Source organism: Synchytrium microbalum (assembly GCF_006535985.1).
Source record: "Synchytrium microbalum strain JEL517 chromosome Unknown SmJEL517_scf0009, whole genome shotgun sequence".
NCBI classification, from domain to species: Eukaryota; Fungi; Chytridiomycota; class Chytridiomycetes; order Synchytriales; family Synchytriaceae; genus Synchytrium; species Synchytrium microbalum.
In genome coordinates this window covers 190,987-213,301 of record NW_022158358.1, presented here as the reverse complement: position 1 = coordinate 213,301, position 22,315 = coordinate 190,987, and the positions used below count along the sequence as shown (strand labels likewise).

Genomic DNA, 22,315 nt, shown 5'->3' with positions numbered 1-22,315 from the left:
TCTTCCGTTTCCAAACTACTCTGTGTGTGTATACAATCAACAAAAAACTACCACTTCCCAACCCACATTTTCCTAATCATAGATATGGTTTGTAGCCAAGATACCCGCTATAAAAGCAGCAAGATTTAACGGGAGCATGCCGATACATACAATGTATACAAAGTGGAGATATGCATGGCAGAAATCGTTAAAGGGCTGATAGCATGGCAGACTCAATACATTGTCTGAGAATTGGTTGGGGCCTAGTGTTGGATCTAGAGTCAACTGAGCACCTTGCACACATCGTATGCCATCATATACTACTGATTCATCTGCGGCTGCGTAGAATCCACAACATGAGAACTAGGAAAAGTAGGAGTTATGATATGAACGAAAAAAGAGAGGCCACGCGTTCAAATGGCAGTACCTTATCCTGTATCAGCAACCTCGTCGAATTGGAATACTCTGTCGTATACCTCATAGCGAAATCTGTCTCCCATCTTGGATCATTAATCCACTTGAAACTGACATACAGGTTGACCAATATGAATATAAAAGTCGGGACTGTCACCAGTGTATAAAATCCAACCATGGTCTTGTTGTGTGAGAAGGCACCGATAAATCCTATTAGACCCATTCCGAGAATGAGGATGCCTAGTGCTGTTGAGAAGGCTAGCACATCTGGTTGTGCTATGCGGGCTAGTGGGCCATACCAGTTGGCGTCCGACCAACTAAACATTGTTAGGACGAATATGCATGCTCCTGCCAGCGTAAACTAGGGGTGCGAAGAATTATAATGTTAGTATGCTTAAACGAGGGGGAAAAAGTCGGTGATAAAAGTGATATATGAGCGTGGTCCTTCGTCCCTCCACCATCGTAAATACAAAAGATCCACACATACCAATGCATTGACACACAAGAATAAGATCTTTTCCTTCCCAAACCTCCAATAATTCCTCCTATTCTTTTCCGACATTCTCGAATTGAATGAAGTCTTTGCAATACTCTGCGTAAAGCTCTGTATAAACTGATTTTCAGAATGTATACTACTTCCACCCTTTCTATAATAATGATAATCGACCATCGATTGTGCCATGTTACGATACTGGAATGCACCTGTTAGACTTGGCACTCGTAAGAAAGATGCTGTTGCGTTCATTTGTGGTGATGATTGCAGTAGCTGCTGCTGTGGTGCTGATGTACCGGTAGTAGCAGGATCAGATGCAGTACCACCAATGTCATTTACTAGAGTCGAGTTGCTACTTTGTGTCATTGGCGTAGATCCTCGCGCGGATTCGGGTGTTGGAGGAAGCGGGCGGTCTTGACGACGAGATCTAACCCGTTGTATATATTGAGCCTGGAATTGTTGTGGTGTGAGGTTGTTTCGGTAGCGACTATTGTTTCTACTAGGTGGTGGTGATGATGTCGGTTGTGGTGATGAATCAGGGAAATCGGAGGCAGCTCTTCTACGTAGATTTGCATTTGTGGGGGCGGCAGGAGGCTTTCCTAGTTGCTGCTGTCTGGTCGGTGGTAATGGTGGTTGGTTTTCTCTGTTATAGTTCACTACATCTGTAATGTCGACCTCTTCATCGCCATAAGGATTATCGTTGTTGGCAAATGGATCCGTAGATGTAGTATTAGCAGCTGCCATTTGTGGGACTCCTGTATACGATCTTAATGGCTGGCTCCTATACGGAACTTCGAAGGAGGGAGGAACACTTGGGGGCATCATCGTTACAGGCCGAAGACTAGCTTCCCTCTTGCTAAGATCGTTGCTCATTTCTAGCAAGCTCGTCCCTCGTAGCCGGCCTCTCTGGCCTCTATTAACTAATGTCGGCACTGCAAGTTTTCTTGTGTGGAAGTTTCTTTCGTTCTGCTCGAACATAAAACTGTTTCGGAGTAAGCTTTACATAACAATTCTCGATCTTAGACTATATGCAACGTTTATTTTCATACAAACCGTGCTAGTTTTATATGTACATGGCCGCGATCAAACGAAATCATTCATAAAAGACTTCATTCTCCTGCAGTTGATAATGTGGATCGTGCTGTTGTATTTGAGGCGGTGGTGTCATATTGGCTGGTGGAGCAGCTGTTGCTGCCTTTTCAATTTTAGCAGACTAATGTGTTCAAGAGACGTGACTGTTAGCATGCGTTAAACTGCCACCTTTTAACACAACATCAGACACTTACCTCACGATACTTGTGCAAATATATCGACAAAGTCTCTCGATAATTCTCAAATCCTAATGACTGCATGGCCCACAACACATCATCCCCATTGATTGTCTTGCGCTTTTCTTGTTGACATCGATCAGCAGCTACGCAGCATAGAAAGAGATAGTATGAGTTTAGATTGCATAAACAGTGTGCGTGGCTTCCTATATTACTCTCAATTTACCTTCAGATGTAATAAACGAAATGAATTCAGATACACATTCTTGAACACATTCCTTCCCGTCCTTGGCGATTTTAGCATTTTCAGGTAGAGCTCTCTTCATGATTCTTGCTACATTGGCTATAGGTAGCAGACGCTCATGTTCTCGAGCATCAATCGTGTCTGGGCCTTCGCCTGCTGAACCAGAAGCTTTGGAGGAGCTGGCTTCTGCCATCCAAAGAGAGTTCACTATTTCAAGTACACAATGTATCAGATTGACAGATTCTGAATGTAGGCGCTTGACCTAGAGCTCTGTTAATACCTCCTTCGAAAGATCGGGCAAAAGTCGTATTTGAAGCGATGGTCAAAACGATCCATACAAATTCACGTCCTCACACATGAGCTACGGCACTAGAACACGACTCAGAGCTCCAATTACGCGACAAGTATCATAGTATGAAACGCGTTCCAAACAAACACACAGTGTTAACACAAAATGAACATGCAATTTTATTTTAACAAAACTTGTCCTATATGAAATATTTTTGACCAAATGAGGTTTAAACTCCCCTATTGTGGTTGGTGGTAGGTTCTAAACTATGTAAGACTACTATACTATACTTTGTTTCAACCTTTTTTCTAGTTTTGGGAACTCAGACGTTCAACACTGGTCCCAAGCAACAGATTATCAATAATCCTAGTCTTTCCAATCCTAACAGCTCCAGACAAGATTGCACCCTCACGTCTCGTAACCTTCTCCTCCTCTCTCAAACTACTGGGATTAGCCAGACTCAGATACTCCAATTTAGCTCGCGGATCAGCCTCAATGACCTTCTCAGCAGCTAGAATGATATCTTCTCGGCGTGATCCTCCCCGGTTGTATACATCTCGGGCCTCAGCTAGTGCGCGGTACAGGATGGGAGCTACAGATCGTTCCTCGGCACTCAAGTATCGGTTTCGTGATGACATGGCGAGTCCATCGTGTTCACGGATTGTGGGTGCGATCACTATATCGGTTGGGATGTGGAGGTCGCGGATCATGGATTTGATTACGATACATTGCTGAATGTCTTTTTGGCCGAAATAGGAGCGGGTTGGTTGCATCATGTTGAAGAGTTTGGTTACTACAGTGGCAACGCCGCGGAAAAAGTGTGGTCGAATCATTCCTTCCCTGTTTAGTATGAGAGAGTGAGTGTTCAAAGTGTGTCATGTGTGGAACGGGCACAAAAAACCCGAAACATCGAGATGACAAGTCCTACTATGACAATTGTTCACCACCCCCAGTATTCATTTAACAACACAACCAACTTACATTTGATGAGACTTTCCCTTGACTTCAACAAAACTACCTGCCTGAGCACCAACATCCAAAACTATCCCAGCAGGATACATTTCCTCAACGCTAGGTACAAAAGCCACATCAACACCAGCTTCATCCAATATAGCTAGATCCCGTTCCAGCGTCCTAGGATATTTAGCTAGGTCTTCAGTTGGAGCAAACTGTGCAGGGTTTACAAATATGGACGACACCACAATGTCGTTTTCACGTCGTGCTCGTTCGGCTAGTGAGGCGTGGCCGTCGTGTAGTGCGCCCTGTTGTTGTGATGATTGAAGAACGGTCAGATCATGAAAGACAGGATTGTGGCCTCGAGACAATGGTTGGCGGTAGACAAGTTTGAGTCATCTTTTCTTCGTGACCAAAAAAATCACACTGAAAGCACGATACCAGACACATACCATAGTAGGTACAAATCCAACAGTTTTGCCCTCCCTAAACCACCGATTTCGCAATATCCTATAGTCCCGTAGTGTGTTGACAAGCAGTATTTCATCCTGTATAGACGGCGTATGATATATATGTGATGGTTGAGGTGCAATAGCAGTAGCAGCTAATAAAAATATAGTATAAGAGTTAGTTTGGTCTTATTTGATCACTGGTTCTAGTGAAATTTGAGGTTGATGTCATAGTGGCGTCCTTAGAGGCCACTAGGAAACACCAACAGTGGAAATTTCAATTTACCTGCAGCAGAGGCCTGTTTAGCTGGATTGACTCCAGCACCAGTTCCAATATGTCGTATGGTTGACCGCACTGGTGCCCATACTACTCTTGTTCGTGTGGCCATTTGAGAAAAACTGGTGTAGCTGAGTTGCAAAATGTTTTTTGGAGAGAGTCAAGCAACCACCAAGCTTGATTAAGTTTCTTTAGCTTTAGCTTTGTCACAAAATATTTCGTTGGTAAGTTACCAAACTTCACTCCTTGTTCGGGATCGGGTCTGGGTTAAAAATGCAAATTCACGAATCACCAGCTTTTTTTGCAAACACGTCACTGACACAACGTGATTTCGGGCAAACAGCAGTTACGCATGCAAAAGACTTGTCTTGTACAAAAATTTACATCAAAATATAATAACTATTTCACTACTCTACTACTTACTACCCTTTACACTCGTAACGCGTCAGAAGTTCGGAACCACCACGAAGTCATCTTCAATGATTGAGGCCCTGTCTAGAGCTTCATCAGAAGGCCGAATTGTTTTACTATTACTACTAGGGCGACTACCTCCTGAAGATCTACTAGATGTCGAAGTAGCAGTAACAGCAGTGGGCTCTTTTCGAATCTTTTGATGAAACCTCAGCACTTCACTAAACTTTAGTGGGAAGGTCTGCGGGAAGGTGTCGTTACTGTGATTATTAACATTCGTAGTCCCGTTACTGTTGTTCGTGGTGGTTGTGTTTGCTGTTTTATACCGTCCATTTAGATTCCTAATGGACCGCGTTAGAGTGAATGCAACAAACGGAGCTCCAAGTCTCTTCCAGTGCCATTACCTTGGTTTACTAGCCTCACAACATTCAGCCAGGTTCTTTAAAGTCTGAGGCACTTCATCCAATGGTATGAGTTTTCCCTGAGTAAAGCACAAGTATGCAATATCAAAATTCAGCATTGCAAGTCCTTGAGTAAACTCTTCCACATTCTCTGGAGTATAAAATAGTGGCTTTTGACTATTGGCGCAAGAAAAGAGTTAGGAACACAACTACAATTGCACAATACAACACAAGGCACTTACGCAGATAATCCAGGATGATGAGATTGAGCATACGAGTCTCTACCCTTATTGACCAATTCATACGGAAGCGTTATAGTCAAATACTGTGCAAGAATAATCGTCATGTGAATGATATATCCAATAGCAGCATTAAATCGTTCCTGCTGTTGAAGTGGACACTCTCCGTACGACGAGAATGCCACATTTACGATCTTGTACTCTGGCGGAGGAGCTTTACCAGCTAATACTGTAGCAGCTGTTATTGGACTTGTTGATCCACTAGTTGACGATGATGATGGTGATGGCACCATTGCAATATTGCCATTTACGGGTGTTGCACCATTCGAGTATGGAATTCGACCATTTTCGACAACTCTAGCAGCGACTTTACGTAGCCTGAATACCGCGACGAGTTCTCTTATAATGTCGTGTCGGTTTTGCACCAGTGAATCCGAATCCGATTGTGCATTGTCTCGTCTCTCTTTAAGATCAGACGTCTTTTTCGGAATTGATTTAGCTTTGCCTGATTCTAGAGAAGCAGCAGCGTTTGCTAGTGTTTGCCGTCTAGACTCTCTTCTCGTACGAAGCTCCTGCAACTTGTCTCGTGCTATGTTTTGAGTATGTGTTTGTCGACGTTGAAATCATATGGTAATACGTTTGAAGGTCGACATTACTTGATTGTATAGAACCTCTAGCTCTAGCAATGTCAGCCTCTAGTGATTCTATCTGTAACTGTTTGCTCTCATACAACTTGTCAAATGATGCGCCCGTTTGCGGTCGATTGAATAGCTTTGAAGTTATAGAGTCGGATATACGTTGTCTCTCTCCTTGGGTGCTATCTGATAATGCCTTTTGGGATCGTATCCTACATGTGTATATGTTAGAATTAGAGGTTTGAAGTTTTGATGTGTATGAAATGTGAATACTTGTCATGTAGACACTCTGTGCAATGAAAGCGCTTATGAGTTGATCCACATATATAGCATTCTAGCCCTCCGTCTTCGTCGCCCTGCATGACTGTTGTGGTTGCTGCAAAGTTCAAGTTTTCGCTGAGATGTAGAGTTGAGAACAACGCCTTTAAAAGTGGATAAGAAGGAGAGGGAGAAATAATAAAGGGATGCATGGCAATCGTGTGAATAATATAATGGATTCATATTGAAGGAGAGATTACCGTACAATTTTGATTTTTTTTGGGATCCATGCGAAGACTGTTTTGATTCGGGGGATGCTCGTAAGTCGTCATAGTCATCATAAATGTCGCCTTCTACGACTGCGCTTCACATGCGTGATTCTCTTGTGATAGCCCCTCTCACCGTTTCTACGATCACAAATCGCGTCATTCCTAATCACGCTGAGAAACGAAACATTTCGGAGTCATTCAAATTTCGTCAACAACAACCAACACTATAAAAAGTTAGGAAATCGCTCTCTCAAAAGCTCACAACATCACAACAAGGCTTCTTACTACCAAGCATCGCTCATTAGTCTTCAACAAGGCCAGCATCAACTCCACGTTACATCTCTACTCGCTGGTGATCAAAAAGCCTATATACAACCAACATCATGGAAGCAAACTTTTGTTTGAATTGCGGAAATTGGACCAAAGATGAGGTAAGAACACATTCATACATTGCGTCCATCAGCCTCCCTCAACGTCTTGTCTTGATCTTGCATCGCCTTTTCGGACGAATCATCAGTTACTGATTGCACAATATTACGCCCTCTCTTAGAAAACCTTGTACTGCAGCAACGACTGCAGACATATAGACCAGGGCCAGGCCTCACCACACTCATCTCCTCAACTAAGGCCCATATCTCCCACGTCATCCATTCGATCTGCTTCGCCAACATCACAACCGTCATCTCCATACGTCTCCTATATGGCTCTAGCTCATAGGCCGATGAGGAAGCGATCGTCTGGAAACCTATCCATAATACCAAACGTGTTTCACTCCATGGCCTTTGGATCTGCTCCTTTGGTTATATAACAAGCTCTTATTATAAAACAGCAGCACATTCACATCGAAAAGGCAATGATGCAGCCACCTCTTATATTATTTGCTTGAGCATTATGGATTGTATAGTTTACGTTTTTGCACAGATTATTATCAATAGTTGAAATACACCGCTTTATATCCTCATCAAACCTTTGATCCACCACCTTTCAGTTTTGATCTTCAATGTTACTGTGCTTGCATTCGTCGTGTCAATTGAGCTGCATCGCTTTGTCTTGAGTGATTGGAAATTTTTTGTTTGCGATGACTTGTTCACAAATTCACGCTCTGACAATCAAACACTCGTTCTTAGCAAACTACGTAGCAATCGCTTGGTAAAGACGACAGTAGTATCTTGACCTAATGATCCACATACATCGACTAGGACACACGCGTGCTATCGCTGCTCTCAAGCATGCAATCAGCAACCAAACCTATCATCAGCAGCACCGACCATTCCCCAAAGCTCTGTTATCCATGCAGGATTTGAGCGTAGAGCAAATCCTAGTCTTGATTAGAAGGTCTCTAGAGCTAAAAGCTGCTTTTAAAACAGGCACATATCCCCCATCATCGACATCGACATCATCCATAAACAAAAAACCTCTGGATGGCAAGACACTCGCCATGATATTCGCCAAGCGAAGCACTCGTACCCGTGTATCGGCCGAATCTGGATGGGCTTATTATGGAGGACATCCCATGTTTCTGAGTAAAGAGGATGTCCAGTTATCCGGTGGTGAACCACTTAAAGATACAGCCATTGTGGTGTCATCCATGGTAGATTGTCTTTTAGCACGTGTAGCAGGGCATGAGGAGATCGAGATACTGGCCAAGCACTCTACCGTACCTGTAATCAATGCCCTATCAGCTAAATTTCACCCCCTACAGATACTAGCTGATATCTCTACACTATACGAAGCGTACGTGCCAGATGCACTAGCGCAAGTAGCTAATAGTAACAATAACAGCCAATACATACTGCCACCACTGCCGAAACTCAAAGTCGCATGGGTCGGAGACGCAAACAACATCCTCTTTGATCTCTTATGTGCTCTACCTCGACTCGGAACCAGTATATCAGCTGCCTGTCCACCGGGATACGAGGTCGACGCTGATGTACGTGAATATGCACTGCATCATGCTAGTCTGGCTGGTGCAGGAAACGTAGAATTCACGAATAGTCCACAGGTCGCTGTTAAAGATGCTGATGTTATAGTCACTGATACGTGGATTAGTATGGGCCAAGAAGCTGAAAAGGAGGCTAGGCTGAAGGCTTTCAAGGGGTATCAGGTTACGGAAGCTATGGCTAGTGGTGCTAGACCTAATTGGAAGTTTTTGCATTGTTTGCCTCGGAAGAAAGAAGAAGTTGATGATGAGGTATGTATAAGTGTCAAGGTTTGATTTTTTGAAGACTTCGAACTCTTGAATGTTGGAGGGCCTATCTATGCAAGTCTTTTTTTTTGTCGTTGATCTAAACCGTTACTTCTTGTTAGGTGTTTTATGGGCCTCGATCACTCGTATTCCCTGAAGCTCAATTTAGAAAGTTTACAGTAATGGCCGTTTATGAAATGTTAATGCTGTGGAACAAACAATAAACCGATGCTGTATAGGATATCAGAACCTTGTTGCATCATTCGACCTAATCACAGTCCGTTCGGGTTATATCAGAGTAGCGGTACTCATTTTCGACGTATTAAACCAACGATATAGTTGTACTATGCGGATCCTCCTGATACTCAAAGCTGAGTTGATGATGCATTCTTCACAGTCCTTGCTGTCGATTGCCGGTTGTTTCAAATAATGAGTTCCCTATGTACGTAAGACGTAAGGTGATGGCTTGCTCCAATGTGGCCAAAAAAAATCAGTACTTGATGGTTGCCTCGAAGCAAAAACTCGCAATTTGCTCAGAACTTTGTCTTCAGCCATGTCGATTCTGTACCATGAAAGATATTTCGCAACAACTTGTCAGTCGTCGTCGTTGGGTGATCCTAGTTTGATCTAGAAATGTGGTGGTGCTGCTTTTTGGTATACATTATGCTATAAATAGCCTTGATATACATATTTTTCATCAATGGGCTCACAAGGTATAAAAAAATGCTTCAAACGAGATTTGAACTCGTGTCGCATCGAAATTAACCACATATTGTATGGCAACGATGCATGATACCCCTACACCATTGAAGCGAGGTTGTTCATACAATTACAACCCAATTTTCAGTATAAGAGTTGTGTGGTATGCCTCACCCAAAAAAAAAACCAAAAAAACAGGCGTTAACGGCAAATTAGGCGCAGGATCTTTTCATAGTTGGAACAAGTTTTCATTTTCAAGATTGGTCGCTGTACAGATCTGCGTCACAAAATTAATGGCAACAGAGCTCTAAGAAACCAAGCACCACGAACTTTCAGCGACTATTCAAGGATTATGTTTTCTATTTATGGGCTCACACAGTACAAGTCACAATTGTGACTTTAAGCCGAACTACTAGCGTCGTCCCTCCAGCACGCGCACACCCTAGGAGAAACAAGTTTGTTTCAATAACCATCCTTACAATCAGGTCATTGGACACGGAATCTTTTTTTCATTTGCTCTCAGAAGCAGAAGCGTTTGGCAGTCCGTTATCAACATATTGTTTCAGGTGATTGACAGATTGGATGTAGGAGTCATCACCGAGCGATAACAACAATATTCGTTGGAGTTTTGGCTTACCTCGTGCGTATATCCAAATGTAAAGAGAGTGAAATGTCTAAACTAATGATATGAAATAGGTCATTTTGAAATCCATATAGTTTTTCTTTTTTTTTGCAATAGCAAATTCATTTAAGGTCAGAACTTCTTAGAGTATTCGATTCACCGACTCGCGAACGAGTCTCTCGTGATAAAGTTGGCATCTTTCCTTTCCCACCATGCTTTGATTAATTTCAGTGGAAGCAAAACATACCTAGTAGTTTGGATGTGAACGGTTAGCTTCAAAGACTCACCGTCAATTAATGAACCAAAAACTTTTCATATCATTTCATGGAATCAGTTACGCCTTCGCATCAACTTGCGGGATGACAAGATGGTCCTCGACCACAAAAATGGGAGTACCAAGTTGCAAAACGACGCAACATCATCCCTTATGATTACAAAGTACATCATCCTTTCCATTGCTCATGCAGTCATGAAGCGTTTTGGTACTTGCCTTGAAAGATTCGATGGTGCAAGAGAGAAATCCGCTTTTTTTCTTCCCTGATGAGATGTAACAAACGTCGGACGAAGACGTTTGAAATCACCAATGCAAACAAGATGATCCTTCGACAATGTGCGTCACTGAATAGGCTTAACTGCCCTCCAGTAACTCATCGAACCGAAGCGACCAAAAGAAATCAAATGTATTTGGCTTAATGGCGACAGGCCTCGAAATGATGCCATCAGAAGCTGGATTCCAAGCGCCCAGTATATGGTATGATACATCACGTCGATGCGTTCCAGCGACCCTATCTTGCCTGCGTTTTGCTGTACGGAAATAAGAAAATCGTCAAGCTCAAACATCCTGTCTTGGAAGGCCCTTTCCGACGAAACTGAAGCATCAATCTCGGGTATTCAGAGGCCGGTGGATGATATCTCCGGGATGGCAGTTGGCTCCATCCTTATCCCTCTAACTAGTAATCTTGTGATGAAGTTGGTGATTTCAAGTTGCGAGTCCAGCTCGAATTCATCACATTCCGAATTCCGAGCTGGTAAATTAGTTAATGAAAATTTCTCTCTCATTCATCAAAACCGTTTTGCAGCCTCGGAATAATCCGCTTGTTACGTGAAAGTCGAGGAATCTCGTTGACATCAAACACATGTTTCCGAGTTTCATCCAAATCTAACTATACGTTATCTCCATAAGGTACCAACAATGAGTAGAAGTCAACCAGTAGTCCGATCTTGATATGATCACATTGAACATCGCATGCAGGAGGCAGCACAACTGGCTTTGGACCCCGAGATTTCGAGCTCGAAGAAGGGCTTGAAGGACACAACAGGAAACCCGCTCTGGTATATCAGCTTCAAGAAGCGTGAAGGACACTCAAGGTGAGCAGCATGACGACTAAAGCTCGGACTGTCAAGTGAACTGCCACAATATGTGTTTTGACTTGGCTTATTGCTATGGTTGTCGTCGTTAAACTGATCATGAAGCAGTCAAGCTACTCTATGCTGTATATGAAGCATCGATGCAGTCATCTTCGAGTGCTGTGTCCGAAACATTGATTCCGTCGTTGACTGCAAATCTGCAGCTGACGTTGAGCCAGCTACTATCATTATCGTGGAAAAGGAGGAGCACAAGCAGCCGCCGATTCTTACTGAGTCTCAAAATGGTAATGCATCTGTTTGTATTGGATGAAAAGTCATAGCAGCTAAGAACTCATGCGACCTATTTTTGGCATCCATACTGATTGTCGCTCGCAAAAGATCTCTTGCGGAAGCAGATACCATATCTCAGCAGCAGTCTTGTGAAATCATTGGCTCTGCAACCAGGATTCTGAATCAGGAGTTACTGTCTGTCATCACCGTAGCAAAAGTGAATGGGAAAATGGTGTGTTGATACCGCCATCCATCACGCCTTTTGACATGCAGAAGGTGGATCTGCATGCTGTATTGAAGACGTTACGGCAACATTACAAGTAAGAATCAGTTCCCGGTATGACATGGGTGAATCTCTCGTAACAGACGCATTCTTCCCAAAATTGTTTGACATTTGCTACTAAGGATCCTGAGGTGATTCAAACTGGTGTCAAAGCATTCCAGTACGTGAGAAATAACGGTGAAGGACATTTTCGTCTTGAAGTGAAAAGGAGTGTGGTTTCAAGGGTATTGGAAGAAGGTTCAGATGCCCTGCGTCTTTTCGGTAACGTCTCCCAATTTTTTTGTTGCATCGTTCGACCTGCTCTTATTTTCATTTCACTACAGATCTCAGTGACATCGTATGGGCCGAACTAGATGACCTCAAGTCTCAGCTTCTACACTGTCACTCGAAACGACCTAAAGTCAACCCAAAAGCACGGTTAATATACTTGGGTGAGGACGTCAATGGAAAAGGAAAGCATGCAGCCACTCCTGTAGCTGAACGAACGATTGAAATCAGTCCTTCGTACACGTTCAACGTCTTTTTTGACCACACATTTGCTGGTGCTCGAAATGACAGCATTATCATCAAGCACTATTTGGCATTTGTGAATGCCGAGACAGATGGTGAGTATGCCGGAGACGCAAAGATTGAAGACATGTTTGCTGGTGCTCGAAATGACAGCTTCATCACCAAGCACTATGTGGCGTTTGTGAATGCTGAGACAGATGGTGAATATGCCGGAGACGCAAAGATTGAAGATATGTTTGCTGTCGGGCCGGAGTATATTGATCTGTTGGTATTGAAACGACCGAAAACTTTGATGTTATAGCTTTGCTGGCGTATTAGCTCATCTGTCACTTGTGGTATACGTAATACGCAAACTCATAGCTTCCTGTATCTTTTGCACGAGCCTGGTGCACGAGCATATACTGACTATTTGAATTTGACCTCTTGCGTTCGTACTTCGCGACTAGGTGTAGAATGGCAGACCACACGACGCTTTTACATCTGCCGAATGAGATCTTGTTACAGATTCTGGCTCCTCGAGGCAAGAACATGAAGCGAGATGGTAAGTCTCGGGGTAGTTTCAATATCGAGATTCGAGATTCAAATTTTTGGAATGTTTGGTCGTCGAAAATCTTATGAATGCGACACAGCCCCTAATCAAAAGTATCAACGAATTCAACTTCTGAGACGTTTAATAACTTTCCCTTAATTTCTCTTCATTCAGTATCTCTGTCTGAATTATACAGCCTGACATTGGTCAACAAGAGATTCAATGCCCTTTTGCTTCCGGATCTATACAGGAATGTAGCTGCTGTAGATAAAAATCGAATACTCCTAGTACATGGACTCAACGATATGGCTACGGAGTCTGAAACGGAATCTATGTATCGTCAAAACGCCTTCAACCTCATCAGGAATTTGACAGTTGTCGACTTTGTCTTCAAACACTTGGAACGGTGTACTGGACTGCAGTCTTTGACTATCGATCTGAAATATCTTGCTTTATTATTGAAAATACCTGCCAACCTCAACTTGAAAAGTTTGGCGGTGAGGGACGCCTCTGCACTCCGACGTCCAAAGGGAACACAACGATATCTGCTAGCTAATGCTCGTGATGTTGACGTATGGAAGGCTGTAGCTAGACGATTGCCAAATATTGAAACTGTATCGTTTAGCTTGAATCTTGATGATGGACAGATCCCATATTATGAGGATTTGCCACCTGTTGAGTTCTTTTCGATGCTTTCGGAATGGAAGCTCAAAACTTTTGACTCTAAAGGCCTCGCGGGCTCAACAGAATTCGCCAGCTGTATTATACTCAACTTATTGGAATCTTCAGCTACGTCTCTGGAAACACTAGATATAACGAGCTGGAAGGTTGTTGCTGCTCCCCTCAATTGGTTGTCGAGGTTGGAAGGACTGAAGGAAATCTCTATGAAATCTGTGAATTTGGAACCATTGACTATACCACAGAACTTTGGAGGTAGTACCTTGCAGTGAAGCAGATATTGAGAGATGTTGTCTGAATCAGAACCACATGTGAATTTTAGTTGGACTGACCAAGATCTCGTGTGACGGCTCTATGTCGTCTCAAGAAATGACCGATACAGTCACAAATGCTAGCACAACATTGAAGTCATTGCTATGTATACATTTGTTTACTCGCCCTGTACTCGCTTTGTCTGCATTTCCCGTACTTCAGAGTTTGACGTTGTTGAGAGAAGCTTCGGCTTCCTGTGGGTGTGTCAAATGGTTGAAATCTCATGGAGGGCAGTTAAAAGCTCTGGATCTGGATGTACGCGAGGCCGCTGGTTTTGACTTTGGCATCTTGGCGCAGTGTACAAGTCTCGAAACTTTATCAATGACTTCCATCCCAGGTGTGTATATCCATTTATACTTTGTAGCCATTAAATGAGATTTCTAATCGGCCTTTTGTTGGTATTTAGTTGGTGCTATCACTCAAATCATTAAATGCACAGGTCCAAATGTTAAACGACTGACTATAAAGGGTTCTCGCTGCAATGCTGAAAACCTGTTTGAAGCAATCAAAGATAGAAACTGGAGGGGCTTTAAGATTGGATTTCTTGGAAGAGCCATAGGCGAAATGACGTGGTTCAATTGGGAGGGTATCTTTGGTTCTGGCTGTTACGTAAAAACGATGAACGCTGCTGCTGACATAGTCAGGCGCTCGTCTTATATGGAATTGCTTCCGAATGGTGTTTAGGCATTCCTATTCCTAGCTTTCTTTGTAGTTAATATATGTTGCTTTGTAATTGGCTTCAGTATATATCTAATATTTAAGATCTAATATGTAAGGAACATTGAATTTGTTGGGACAGTAGTGTCTATTTAAGCGGAAGGACTACACGATAAATGAAAAAAGTGCCACATGCCTCCAACGCGCAATCTGCTCGGGGTATAGTTGCTCAGAACTTTGTCTTCCGCCGTGTTGGATTCTGTATCATGAAGGGTATTGCGCGACAACTTGTCGGTCGTCGTCGTTTGGGGGATCCTATTTGGGGTCTATGAATTTAGAGGTGCTGCTTTTTGGTGTAGATTATTGCTATAGATCGCTTTAAAATACATTTTTTGCATCACTTAAAAAAAGCTGAGTATCACCGCAAAAGCTGATTTTCTCGCCTTATCAAAAATGCTTCAAACGAGATTTGAACTCGTGTCGCATCGAAATTAACCACATATTGTATGGCAACGATGCATGATACCCCTACACCATTGAAGCTGGCCTGTTCTTGTCTAAAATTGTTGACAATCTGCTTAAAAGCTGCAGTACATCTCACCCAAATAATATGAAGGACGCAGAACTCGATTTTGTTAGATGGTACATTGTAGCACCTTCTCATCCTTGGAAGGTGTTTTCGCTTTCAAGCTTAGTCGCTACGGATCTGCGTCAAAAAATTCAAAGTCCATGGCGTACAACTGAATGCCACGACTCTTGAGGTAAAAAGCTGCTCGAACTATCAACAACTATTCAAGTATATTGCTTTCTATTTTTGAGCTCACAGGTACGGTACAAGCCATGACTGTGACTTTCAAGAACACAACTACCAAGCAACTACCAATCATCCTCACCATCCTACTTGCAGAACTTCCTAAAGTAACAATTTGCATCAGTAACCAGCCCTCCTGACATTCGGATCAATTAGAGACAAGTTATTTTCATTAGCTCTCAGAAGCAGAAGCGTTTGGCATTCCGTTATCAACATTTAGTTTCAGGTGATTGACAGATTGGATGTAGGAGTCATCATCGAGCGTCAAAGTGCAGTATTCATGAGTTTTGTTGCTTACCTTGTTTTGGACAACCAGGGTCAAGAACCGACGCGAAAAGACGCACCTAAACCAAAGAACGGTATTAGTCAAAAGTTGGCCTTTGGTCTTTTTCTTTGTTCTCAACGGCATGTTTCATCAAAAGGTCAGAACTTCTTAGAGTATTCGATTCAACGACTCGCGAGCGAGTCTCTCGTGACATAGTGGGCATCTTTCCATTTTAGAAACGAATTGACAATTTAAACAGCAGTCGAGAAAACTTACCTAAAGGCTTTGTGACGAGTCAGCGTCAAAGGATTCATTAATCTACAGGCTTTCGTATGGTGTCATTCAATCGGTTGCGCCTCCGTATCAGCTTGCAAGATGACAAAGGAGTCCTCGACCAAAAATATAGGGAGAACCAAGCTGTATCTCGTCCCTTATGGCTACAAAGCACCTCATCCCATTCCATTTCACATGCAACAATGAAAAATTATGGTACTTGCCCTGAAAGATTCAGTTGCTGGAAAATGAGCAATCCCAGTTTTTTTCTTCAAATACATAGCTGCCTGGCTTTTGTGAGTATGTCGGCAATCACTACCACGAAGGAGCAGTTTCTCCTTCAAACGAATCAATGAAAAGCTTTACTCGTTTAAAGTAACTAATCATTTGACTTCATGCTGTCAAATTCAACATGCCACGAAAAAGATCAAATGTACGTAGGAAAAGTGCTGAAAAGTTTCCAAATGGAGCCATCAGAAGCTAGATTCCAATTTTCCAGTACATGCGATTAAATGCAGCAAGTCTGGGCCGTGTAATAAACCATGCTGTCAGGTCTGCGTCTTGATTCTTCAACACACATTTCCAACTGCAGCCATGTCCAATCAACATGATGAAGCAGTACTGCTTTTCACTCAATTCGCGAGCATCCCATCGTATTCGGCCGCATCCGTCATCACCAATTCTAATGGATCAGGCATCACGATAAGCTTGACTTCGACAATTCGTGATATTGAACGCAAAGTCAAACGGAAATTCCAAACCGTACTCAGTGCTACACTTTCTGCTGATGGGAAACTCGAGAATGCCACGTCTGGATATCCGGTAGATGTGGAAAATGTCTCGCTGGAGTCAACATCAACTTCTGGACTTTTGTGTTGCGCACGAAGTATCGTCGAGAAGGACTCTAAGAAGAAGCGCTTTATTGAGGTAAAATTATAATTTTTGAATTTTCTTGCGGTCTGGCTTTCAAGATGTCTCATCCACTTCCCTCACGATAGATTTTCAACAAGACGTCAATGCTTCACCAAATCGACGTTACTGACCGTCATGGAGAATTTTACAATGACGGTGAAATGCGAATTTACAAGTCAAATGCTCTACCTTTTCTTACGTCAGAAAATTTAGAGACCTTTGGTGCTCTCTCGTGGTCGCCGGACGAGCACCACATCGCATATGTAGCTGAGAAGAACAGGTCAACTGACGGCTTTCAGAAATTTGCATACGAGCCTGATTTTGGCGAAGGATATACAAAGAAGGCACCTCCAGTGATTGTCGTCATCACTCTCCCATCTTGTGAGGTCCAAGTTCGGCTCTCACCATGCGCAGTTGGTCAAGTATGGCTGCTACACGCTTCTTAATATGATCAATGACTGATAATTTCATTGTAGCCTCTGTTTCTGGACAACGACAAGCTGCTTTATTTGCAAGTGCCAACTCAACCTATAAACTATGGCATTCGATTTTGCACTAATCGTATTATGAACCTTGCTACGATATCTATCTCGTCGCAAGAGATTGAGACGCTGTCGACTCCGTCCGGCTTTAATGCTCGATACCCGCGAATAACACCTGATCGAAAGCACCTAATCTACATATCAAATCGAGTCGGGGGACCACACAATTCGACTTGTAGGATCATGAAAAGTAATTTGGTTGATGGCAAAGTTGGATCAGCACAATTATTAGTGGATATGAAACCTTTGACTGATGAGATACCTGGATTGTATTTGGACAAACTGTCAACTGCCTGTTTTGCTGTCGTCAAAGATACGACATACTTGTTGTGTACTACGATAGCACGCTGTCAGCTCGTTATGGTGGCTATTGACGTTGAATCAGGAAAAGTCGTAAAACTGGACACAGGTAATGTTTCAAATTGTATGTTTGTTTTTGGCCTTTATATTAAGCCCCACTTTTTAGGAAGCAGAGGTGACTCCTGGCAAATGCTGACTGTGTCCAAAGGATTGGTGGTTGCAACTGCAAGCTCTCTCAATTCACTAAACAAAGTTGTAAGAACCGACACATAACTTCGTTTTGACGTACGCATGGAATTACCTCAACACGGGTTTTTTTTTGGTTCTAGTACGTCTGCCCTACCGATTGTGTCATAAGCAAGCCTTGTTGGTCTCTTCTCTCAGAGCCAAGTGTCCCTGGTCAAGATGTTTTGGAAAATGTCGTATTTTCGACAGTGACGCTTCACAAAAATCTGGACTATATACTCGTATCACCCAAGCAAGCCACATCGAAAGGAACCATCGTATATCCGCATGGAGGGCCACATTCAGCATTCACGACAGATTGGAGTTTGTATTGTGTTTGTCTCTGCTTGCTAGGATATTCTCTTGCTTTGGTATGCTTCACTAATGTAGACATTTTTTTTGAGAAAGAATTTCTCAATCAATTAATTGTGCAAACAGGTGAATTACACAGGTTCAGTCGGTTATGGAGAGGAGAGTATTCAGGCCTTGATCGGCAAAGTTGGAGAAACGGATGTTGAGGATGTTCATCAAGTGACTCAAGCCTTGATCAAAGATGGGGGTGGAAAGATGGCTCTGCTGGGTGGTAGTCATGGAGGATTCTTGACTGCTCATCTGCTTGGTTTATATCCCGACGTTTACAGATGTGGAGTGTTGAGAAATCCCGTTATCAATGTCGGAGGTGAGTGGGAATTATGTGTTAATTGCATGTTATTGCATTGATCATTTTCTTGATATGGTTGTTGTTACTTCAACAGCCATGTACGCGAACACTGATATCCCGGACTGGACATTTGCTGAAAGTGGAGTATCATTTGTGTTTGAGACGCCTCCCGTCCTTTCATCTGCAGGTATCAATAATGTTTTTGGAGCCCATTTTTCGCGCTTCTGCCAATAACTGCCTTTTCTCTCAACAGACTACACAACTATGTATAACAAGTCACCAGTGTCGGTAGCTGCAAATGTCAAAGGACCCGTCCTTTTGTTGTTGGGAGAAGGAGACCGTCGCGTTCCACCATCAGAAGGACTTCGGTGGTCCCAGTATCTCAAAGGTCGCAATGTTGATGTGACGGTGTTGATGTTTCCAGATACGGGTCATGCTCTAGACTCTGTTGAAAGTGAAGTGTTCGGGTTTTACGCTCTTGCGAATTTCTATTCTCAGAGATTCATATGAAGGATAGACAGCAGTAGACGAGCATATTTATAGATTTTGTGGTATCCAAATGCACTCTATTTACAGCAAGAGTCAATTTATACGAGTATGGGGGTTTTAGTTGCGCAATTCTTCAATGAGCTGGCGAACGCGTTCTCGATACCTATGAGAATCAAAAAGATTGACTTAGTACAAGTCAGTCATTCAGCAACACGGAGTGTGCTTCCCACGTTCCTATTGTATTGGCTTTTTTGTTTTTCGAATAGTACACTTACTGATGAATCTCCTCAGGCGGCAGCAATTTACTGATATTCCACTGAGCTAAATCCCCCGGTTTCCCAGTTACCTCAACTGACTTCCTGCTTGAGAAGACACTGTGGAGACGCTTCGCTAAAATGTCCGAAATAGCTAATACATAACAACCACAATCATATCCTAAAGCAAAAAAAGTTGTTCATGAGCTGTATTGATGAAGAGGAGAAACAATGTGATGATACCATTGATTTGAGAAGGAGTAGTCACTTCAGCAAAAGCAGGTGCTGAGGAGGTATCATTCGTGAATGCAGCGTACAACTTTGCGAGCTTGTACTTGGCTGAAGGTACGTTGTAGTTTCCATAAGAGTCATAATAGTAGAATGTGTTGGTGTCCCGAAAGAATACCAGTAGTGACCAATGAGAGCCCCCAGCAGAATTATCTGTCACGTCGGTTAAGGGACAAAATATGGCTCTCTGGTGTTGCAAGTCAGTTGGCAGAGCATGTTTCAACTGAGTAGGATCTATTGATAGAAGTGAGAACATATCTCCAGCACATAAAGATTCTGATAATGCGGATTTGAGGAAAAGTTCTGGAATGTGATTTTTTGCTCAACTGGCAAAAGATCAGATATCTGTGAAGTACCTTCTTGATGAGCGATTAGTTGGACGAGAGCAGGTCTCAAGAAGCAGATGCCAGATGACGTTGGGAACAGTTCTCGTTCCAAATATTCGTAGTAGACTGAAAGAGTATCAGATCAGAGTTAGCTTCGCATCGAAGCGTTTAGATCTTTTATGTAGCAAGACACATGTCAGCTCAAAAAGCTCACATTCAATCAAAGAGTCATTGATCCAGTTGGGTGCCTTCAATAGCTCAACATCCTGAGAAAAATCGAGGCGATCAGCGTCAAAGTGGAGAAACACGAAAACATTCCAAATGTTGCCTCACGTCACGACTGAGCTGAACATCTCCATAGGATAAGTAAGGCATATTGTTGCAAAGTCAAATATTTGGATAATATTGATGGTGGCTTTTGTCACGTTCCGTATGTCCCTTGGTCTAGATCTCGACTTAAGTCTTTCAAAAAAACAAGTTGCGAGTAAGAACCTACAATGGACCAAACGATGAATACTCTCACGATGCCACAGCAGAATGCAATAGAAGGTAACTAAAATCAACGACTTTCTTCTTACTTGAGCCTGTTCCAATGTAAATAGATAATTTGATTGACTTTTATCAAAACAGAATCGGCAGTGAGGATGAAAACGATATTGGATATGAGGCCGCTGAGGAGGGCATCCAAGCAATTCCAAAAGATGCTATCAACCAGTGCTCCTGATGCTGCGTACGTATTGGAGTATTTGTCAACCCTTGCAACACTTCACAACATTAACATCACTCATTTTCTAGGAGGAACAATCTACTGCAATTCCAATTGGGAGTGCGAGCTCTTCAGATACATATTAACAAACATGAACTCGTGGATGAGATGAATCGACAGGAGGTGGCTGAATATCACAGAGAAGAGAGCAGGATTGGTATGTCGAGTTAGCCAAACCTGATCCTCTAGTCTCGCTGATTGTTTAAATCTTTATTTGAACACTGTACTTAGAACGCGAGATGGCTGAGGTGACGAGTGACATCGAGGCTCTCAAGACGAAATTGGTGGAAGCACAACAATTGCGAGCCAACAAACTCGTCTATGAAGAACTTGCCAAGCAAGCTCTAGCTCTAAAGAGTCGAGATGAGATGGTCAAGTAAGAATAAGCGTTGAAGCTATACTCGCGTAGCTGTACTCGCAAAAAAGCACCTACCAAACATCTCACACACACTAACTCCTAACAAATAGGCGAATCGCTCAACACAAACGTGATATAGATGAATTGAACGAAGAAGCTCGAGTGTTTGATGTGAGATGGGAGTTGAGGAGGAAACAGTATGTCACGTCCGTTGCTGCATTGTATGACTTCCAGGCCATGTTGAAGGACACTGCTGATGGTGTTGTGATGATGCAGACCGAGGATGATCCACCTGGTGATGAGGAGGAAGAAGAAGGTGTCGTTGATGAAAGTCCAGACAAGGGTAAGCAGTGGAAATTGAAGGACTTGGCTTGGGATTTGTGTGTTGACTTGTTTGTCTTTTAGCCGATGCCATGATGATTGATTGAGGCTATTTCGAGAAGGGAAAAGATGATTTATTGCAATTCTCATATATAAAGACACTTTGTACAGTTGTTCATGAAATATAGCATACACTGAAGGGGAGGATGCTGGTGACGTGTTGAGTCTAAACATAGCTTATATGTCGAAGCGAGGAGAGCGATGTGATTTTTTGATCGTCACTCTATAATTTTTCGTTTTGTACAGGCGCGTCCCTAAGATCAAGGTCAAAGTCACAAACAATTCAAACATTCAAACACGTCAGACTTTCATTCAGAACCAAAGATTGAATCGACGAGGCTAGAACGACTGGATAATTACAGGCATTTCATGAAATGGTCTTCCCGATACCAGATGATGCTGAACTCTCTAGACTATACCCGGCTTCACTGAAGCTAAAGCTCGTCCAAGTAATCCACAGACACGGTGGGTACCATTGGTGGTTTTGCCATCGATATCTTTCAGTCTGAGTTCATAATGTTGTGTTTTCGTTTTCCTTTTCCTGGCTTGCTTTAATCTGCTAAAACTCTGACACATCAAACATTCTAGGTGAACGAAGTCCCGTTTCGAGAGACCTCAAGGACCACTGGCCGAGTGACGCATTTAAAAAATGCCATTTGACTCCATTCATTCACGCAGTGTACTATGCACTGGAATCAAATGATACCAAAACTCCTCTGTTGGACCATCAAGTTCATGAAAGCTTGCCAGCATTCTCGAAAATTGTGAGCA

General features: G+C 42.8%; 8 protein-coding genes across 8 annotated transcripts; 3 read left to right on the top strand and 5 right to left on the bottom strand.

The window, feature by feature from the left end:
• Positions 1 to 72: 72 nt before the first annotated feature.
• SmJEL517_g02261 (uncharacterized protein) lies at positions 73 to 1,759 on the bottom strand (the record flags this gene model as incomplete). The annotated part of the gene is made up of 3 exons (XM_031168189.1): positions 73 to 342; positions 407 to 754; positions 881 to 1,759. 3 exons carry the CDS (start codon positions 1,757 to 1,759, stop codon positions 73 to 75), a joined length of 1,497 nt encoding a protein of 498 aa, XP_031025868.1.
• A 220-nt stretch (positions 1,760 to 1,979) lies between these two features.
• On the bottom strand, positions 1,980 to 2,591 carry SmJEL517_g02260 (uncharacterized protein; the record flags this gene model as incomplete). Its single annotated transcript, XM_031168188.1, has 3 exons — positions 1,980 to 2,099; positions 2,173 to 2,300; positions 2,381 to 2,591. 3 exons carry the CDS (start codon positions 2,589 to 2,591, stop codon positions 1,980 to 1,982), a joined length of 459 nt encoding a protein of 152 aa, XP_031025869.1.
• A 404-nt stretch (positions 2,592 to 2,995) lies between these two features.
• PAN6 (pantoate---beta-alanine ligase (AMP-forming)) lies at positions 2,996 to 4,479 on the bottom strand (the record flags this gene model as incomplete). The annotated part of the gene is made up of 4 exons (XM_031168187.1): positions 2,996 to 3,527; positions 3,669 to 3,949; positions 4,094 to 4,245; positions 4,377 to 4,479. The coding sequence occupies 4 exons, from the start codon at positions 4,477 to 4,479 to the stop codon at positions 2,996 to 2,998; spliced, it is 1,068 nt and encodes a 355-aa protein (XP_031025778.1).
• Positions 4,480 to 4,812: 333 nt separating this feature from the next.
• Positions 4,813 to 6,415, bottom strand: SmJEL517_g02258 (uncharacterized protein; the record flags this gene model as incomplete). Its single annotated transcript, XM_031168186.1, has 5 exons — positions 4,813 to 5,119; positions 5,183 to 5,356; positions 5,422 to 6,007; positions 6,075 to 6,265; positions 6,327 to 6,415. 5 exons carry the CDS (start codon positions 6,413 to 6,415, stop codon positions 4,813 to 4,815), a joined length of 1,347 nt encoding a protein of 448 aa, XP_031025777.1.
• A 1,342-nt stretch (positions 6,416 to 7,757) lies between these two features.
• On the top strand, positions 7,758 to 8,989 carry ARG3 (ornithine carbamoyltransferase; the record flags this gene model as incomplete). The annotated part of the gene is made up of 2 exons (XM_031168185.1): positions 7,758 to 8,771; positions 8,888 to 8,989. 2 exons carry the CDS (start codon positions 7,758 to 7,760, stop codon positions 8,987 to 8,989), a joined length of 1,116 nt encoding a protein of 371 aa, XP_031025772.1.
• Positions 8,990 to 16,636: 7,647 nt separating this feature from the next.
• SmJEL517_g02256 (uncharacterized protein) lies at positions 16,637 to 19,192 on the top strand (the record flags this gene model as incomplete). The annotated part of the gene is made up of 7 exons (XM_031168184.1): positions 16,637 to 16,969; positions 17,041 to 17,376; positions 17,431 to 17,905; positions 18,181 to 18,392; positions 18,460 to 18,700; positions 18,777 to 18,869; positions 18,936 to 19,192. 7 exons carry the CDS (start codon positions 16,637 to 16,639, stop codon positions 19,190 to 19,192), a joined length of 1,947 nt encoding a protein of 648 aa, XP_031025771.1.
• Positions 19,193 to 19,288: 96 nt separating this feature from the next.
• SmJEL517_g02255 (uncharacterized protein) lies at positions 19,289 to 20,414 on the bottom strand (the record flags this gene model as incomplete). The annotated part of the gene is made up of 6 exons (XM_031168183.1): positions 19,289 to 19,334; positions 19,447 to 19,606; positions 19,669 to 19,947; positions 20,070 to 20,165; positions 20,254 to 20,305; positions 20,373 to 20,414. The coding sequence occupies 6 exons, from the start codon at positions 20,412 to 20,414 to the stop codon at positions 19,289 to 19,291; spliced, it is 675 nt and encodes a 224-aa protein (XP_031025770.1).
• Positions 20,415 to 20,563: 149 nt separating this feature from the next.
• SmJEL517_g02254 (uncharacterized protein) lies at positions 20,564 to 21,591 on the top strand (the record flags this gene model as incomplete). The annotated part of the gene is made up of 6 exons (XM_031168182.1): positions 20,564 to 20,588; positions 20,670 to 20,769; positions 20,835 to 20,962; positions 21,037 to 21,181; positions 21,274 to 21,506; positions 21,569 to 21,591. The coding sequence occupies 6 exons, from the start codon at positions 20,564 to 20,566 to the stop codon at positions 21,589 to 21,591; spliced, it is 654 nt and encodes a 217-aa protein (XP_031025769.1).
• Positions 21,592 to 22,315: the final 724 nt, after the last annotated feature.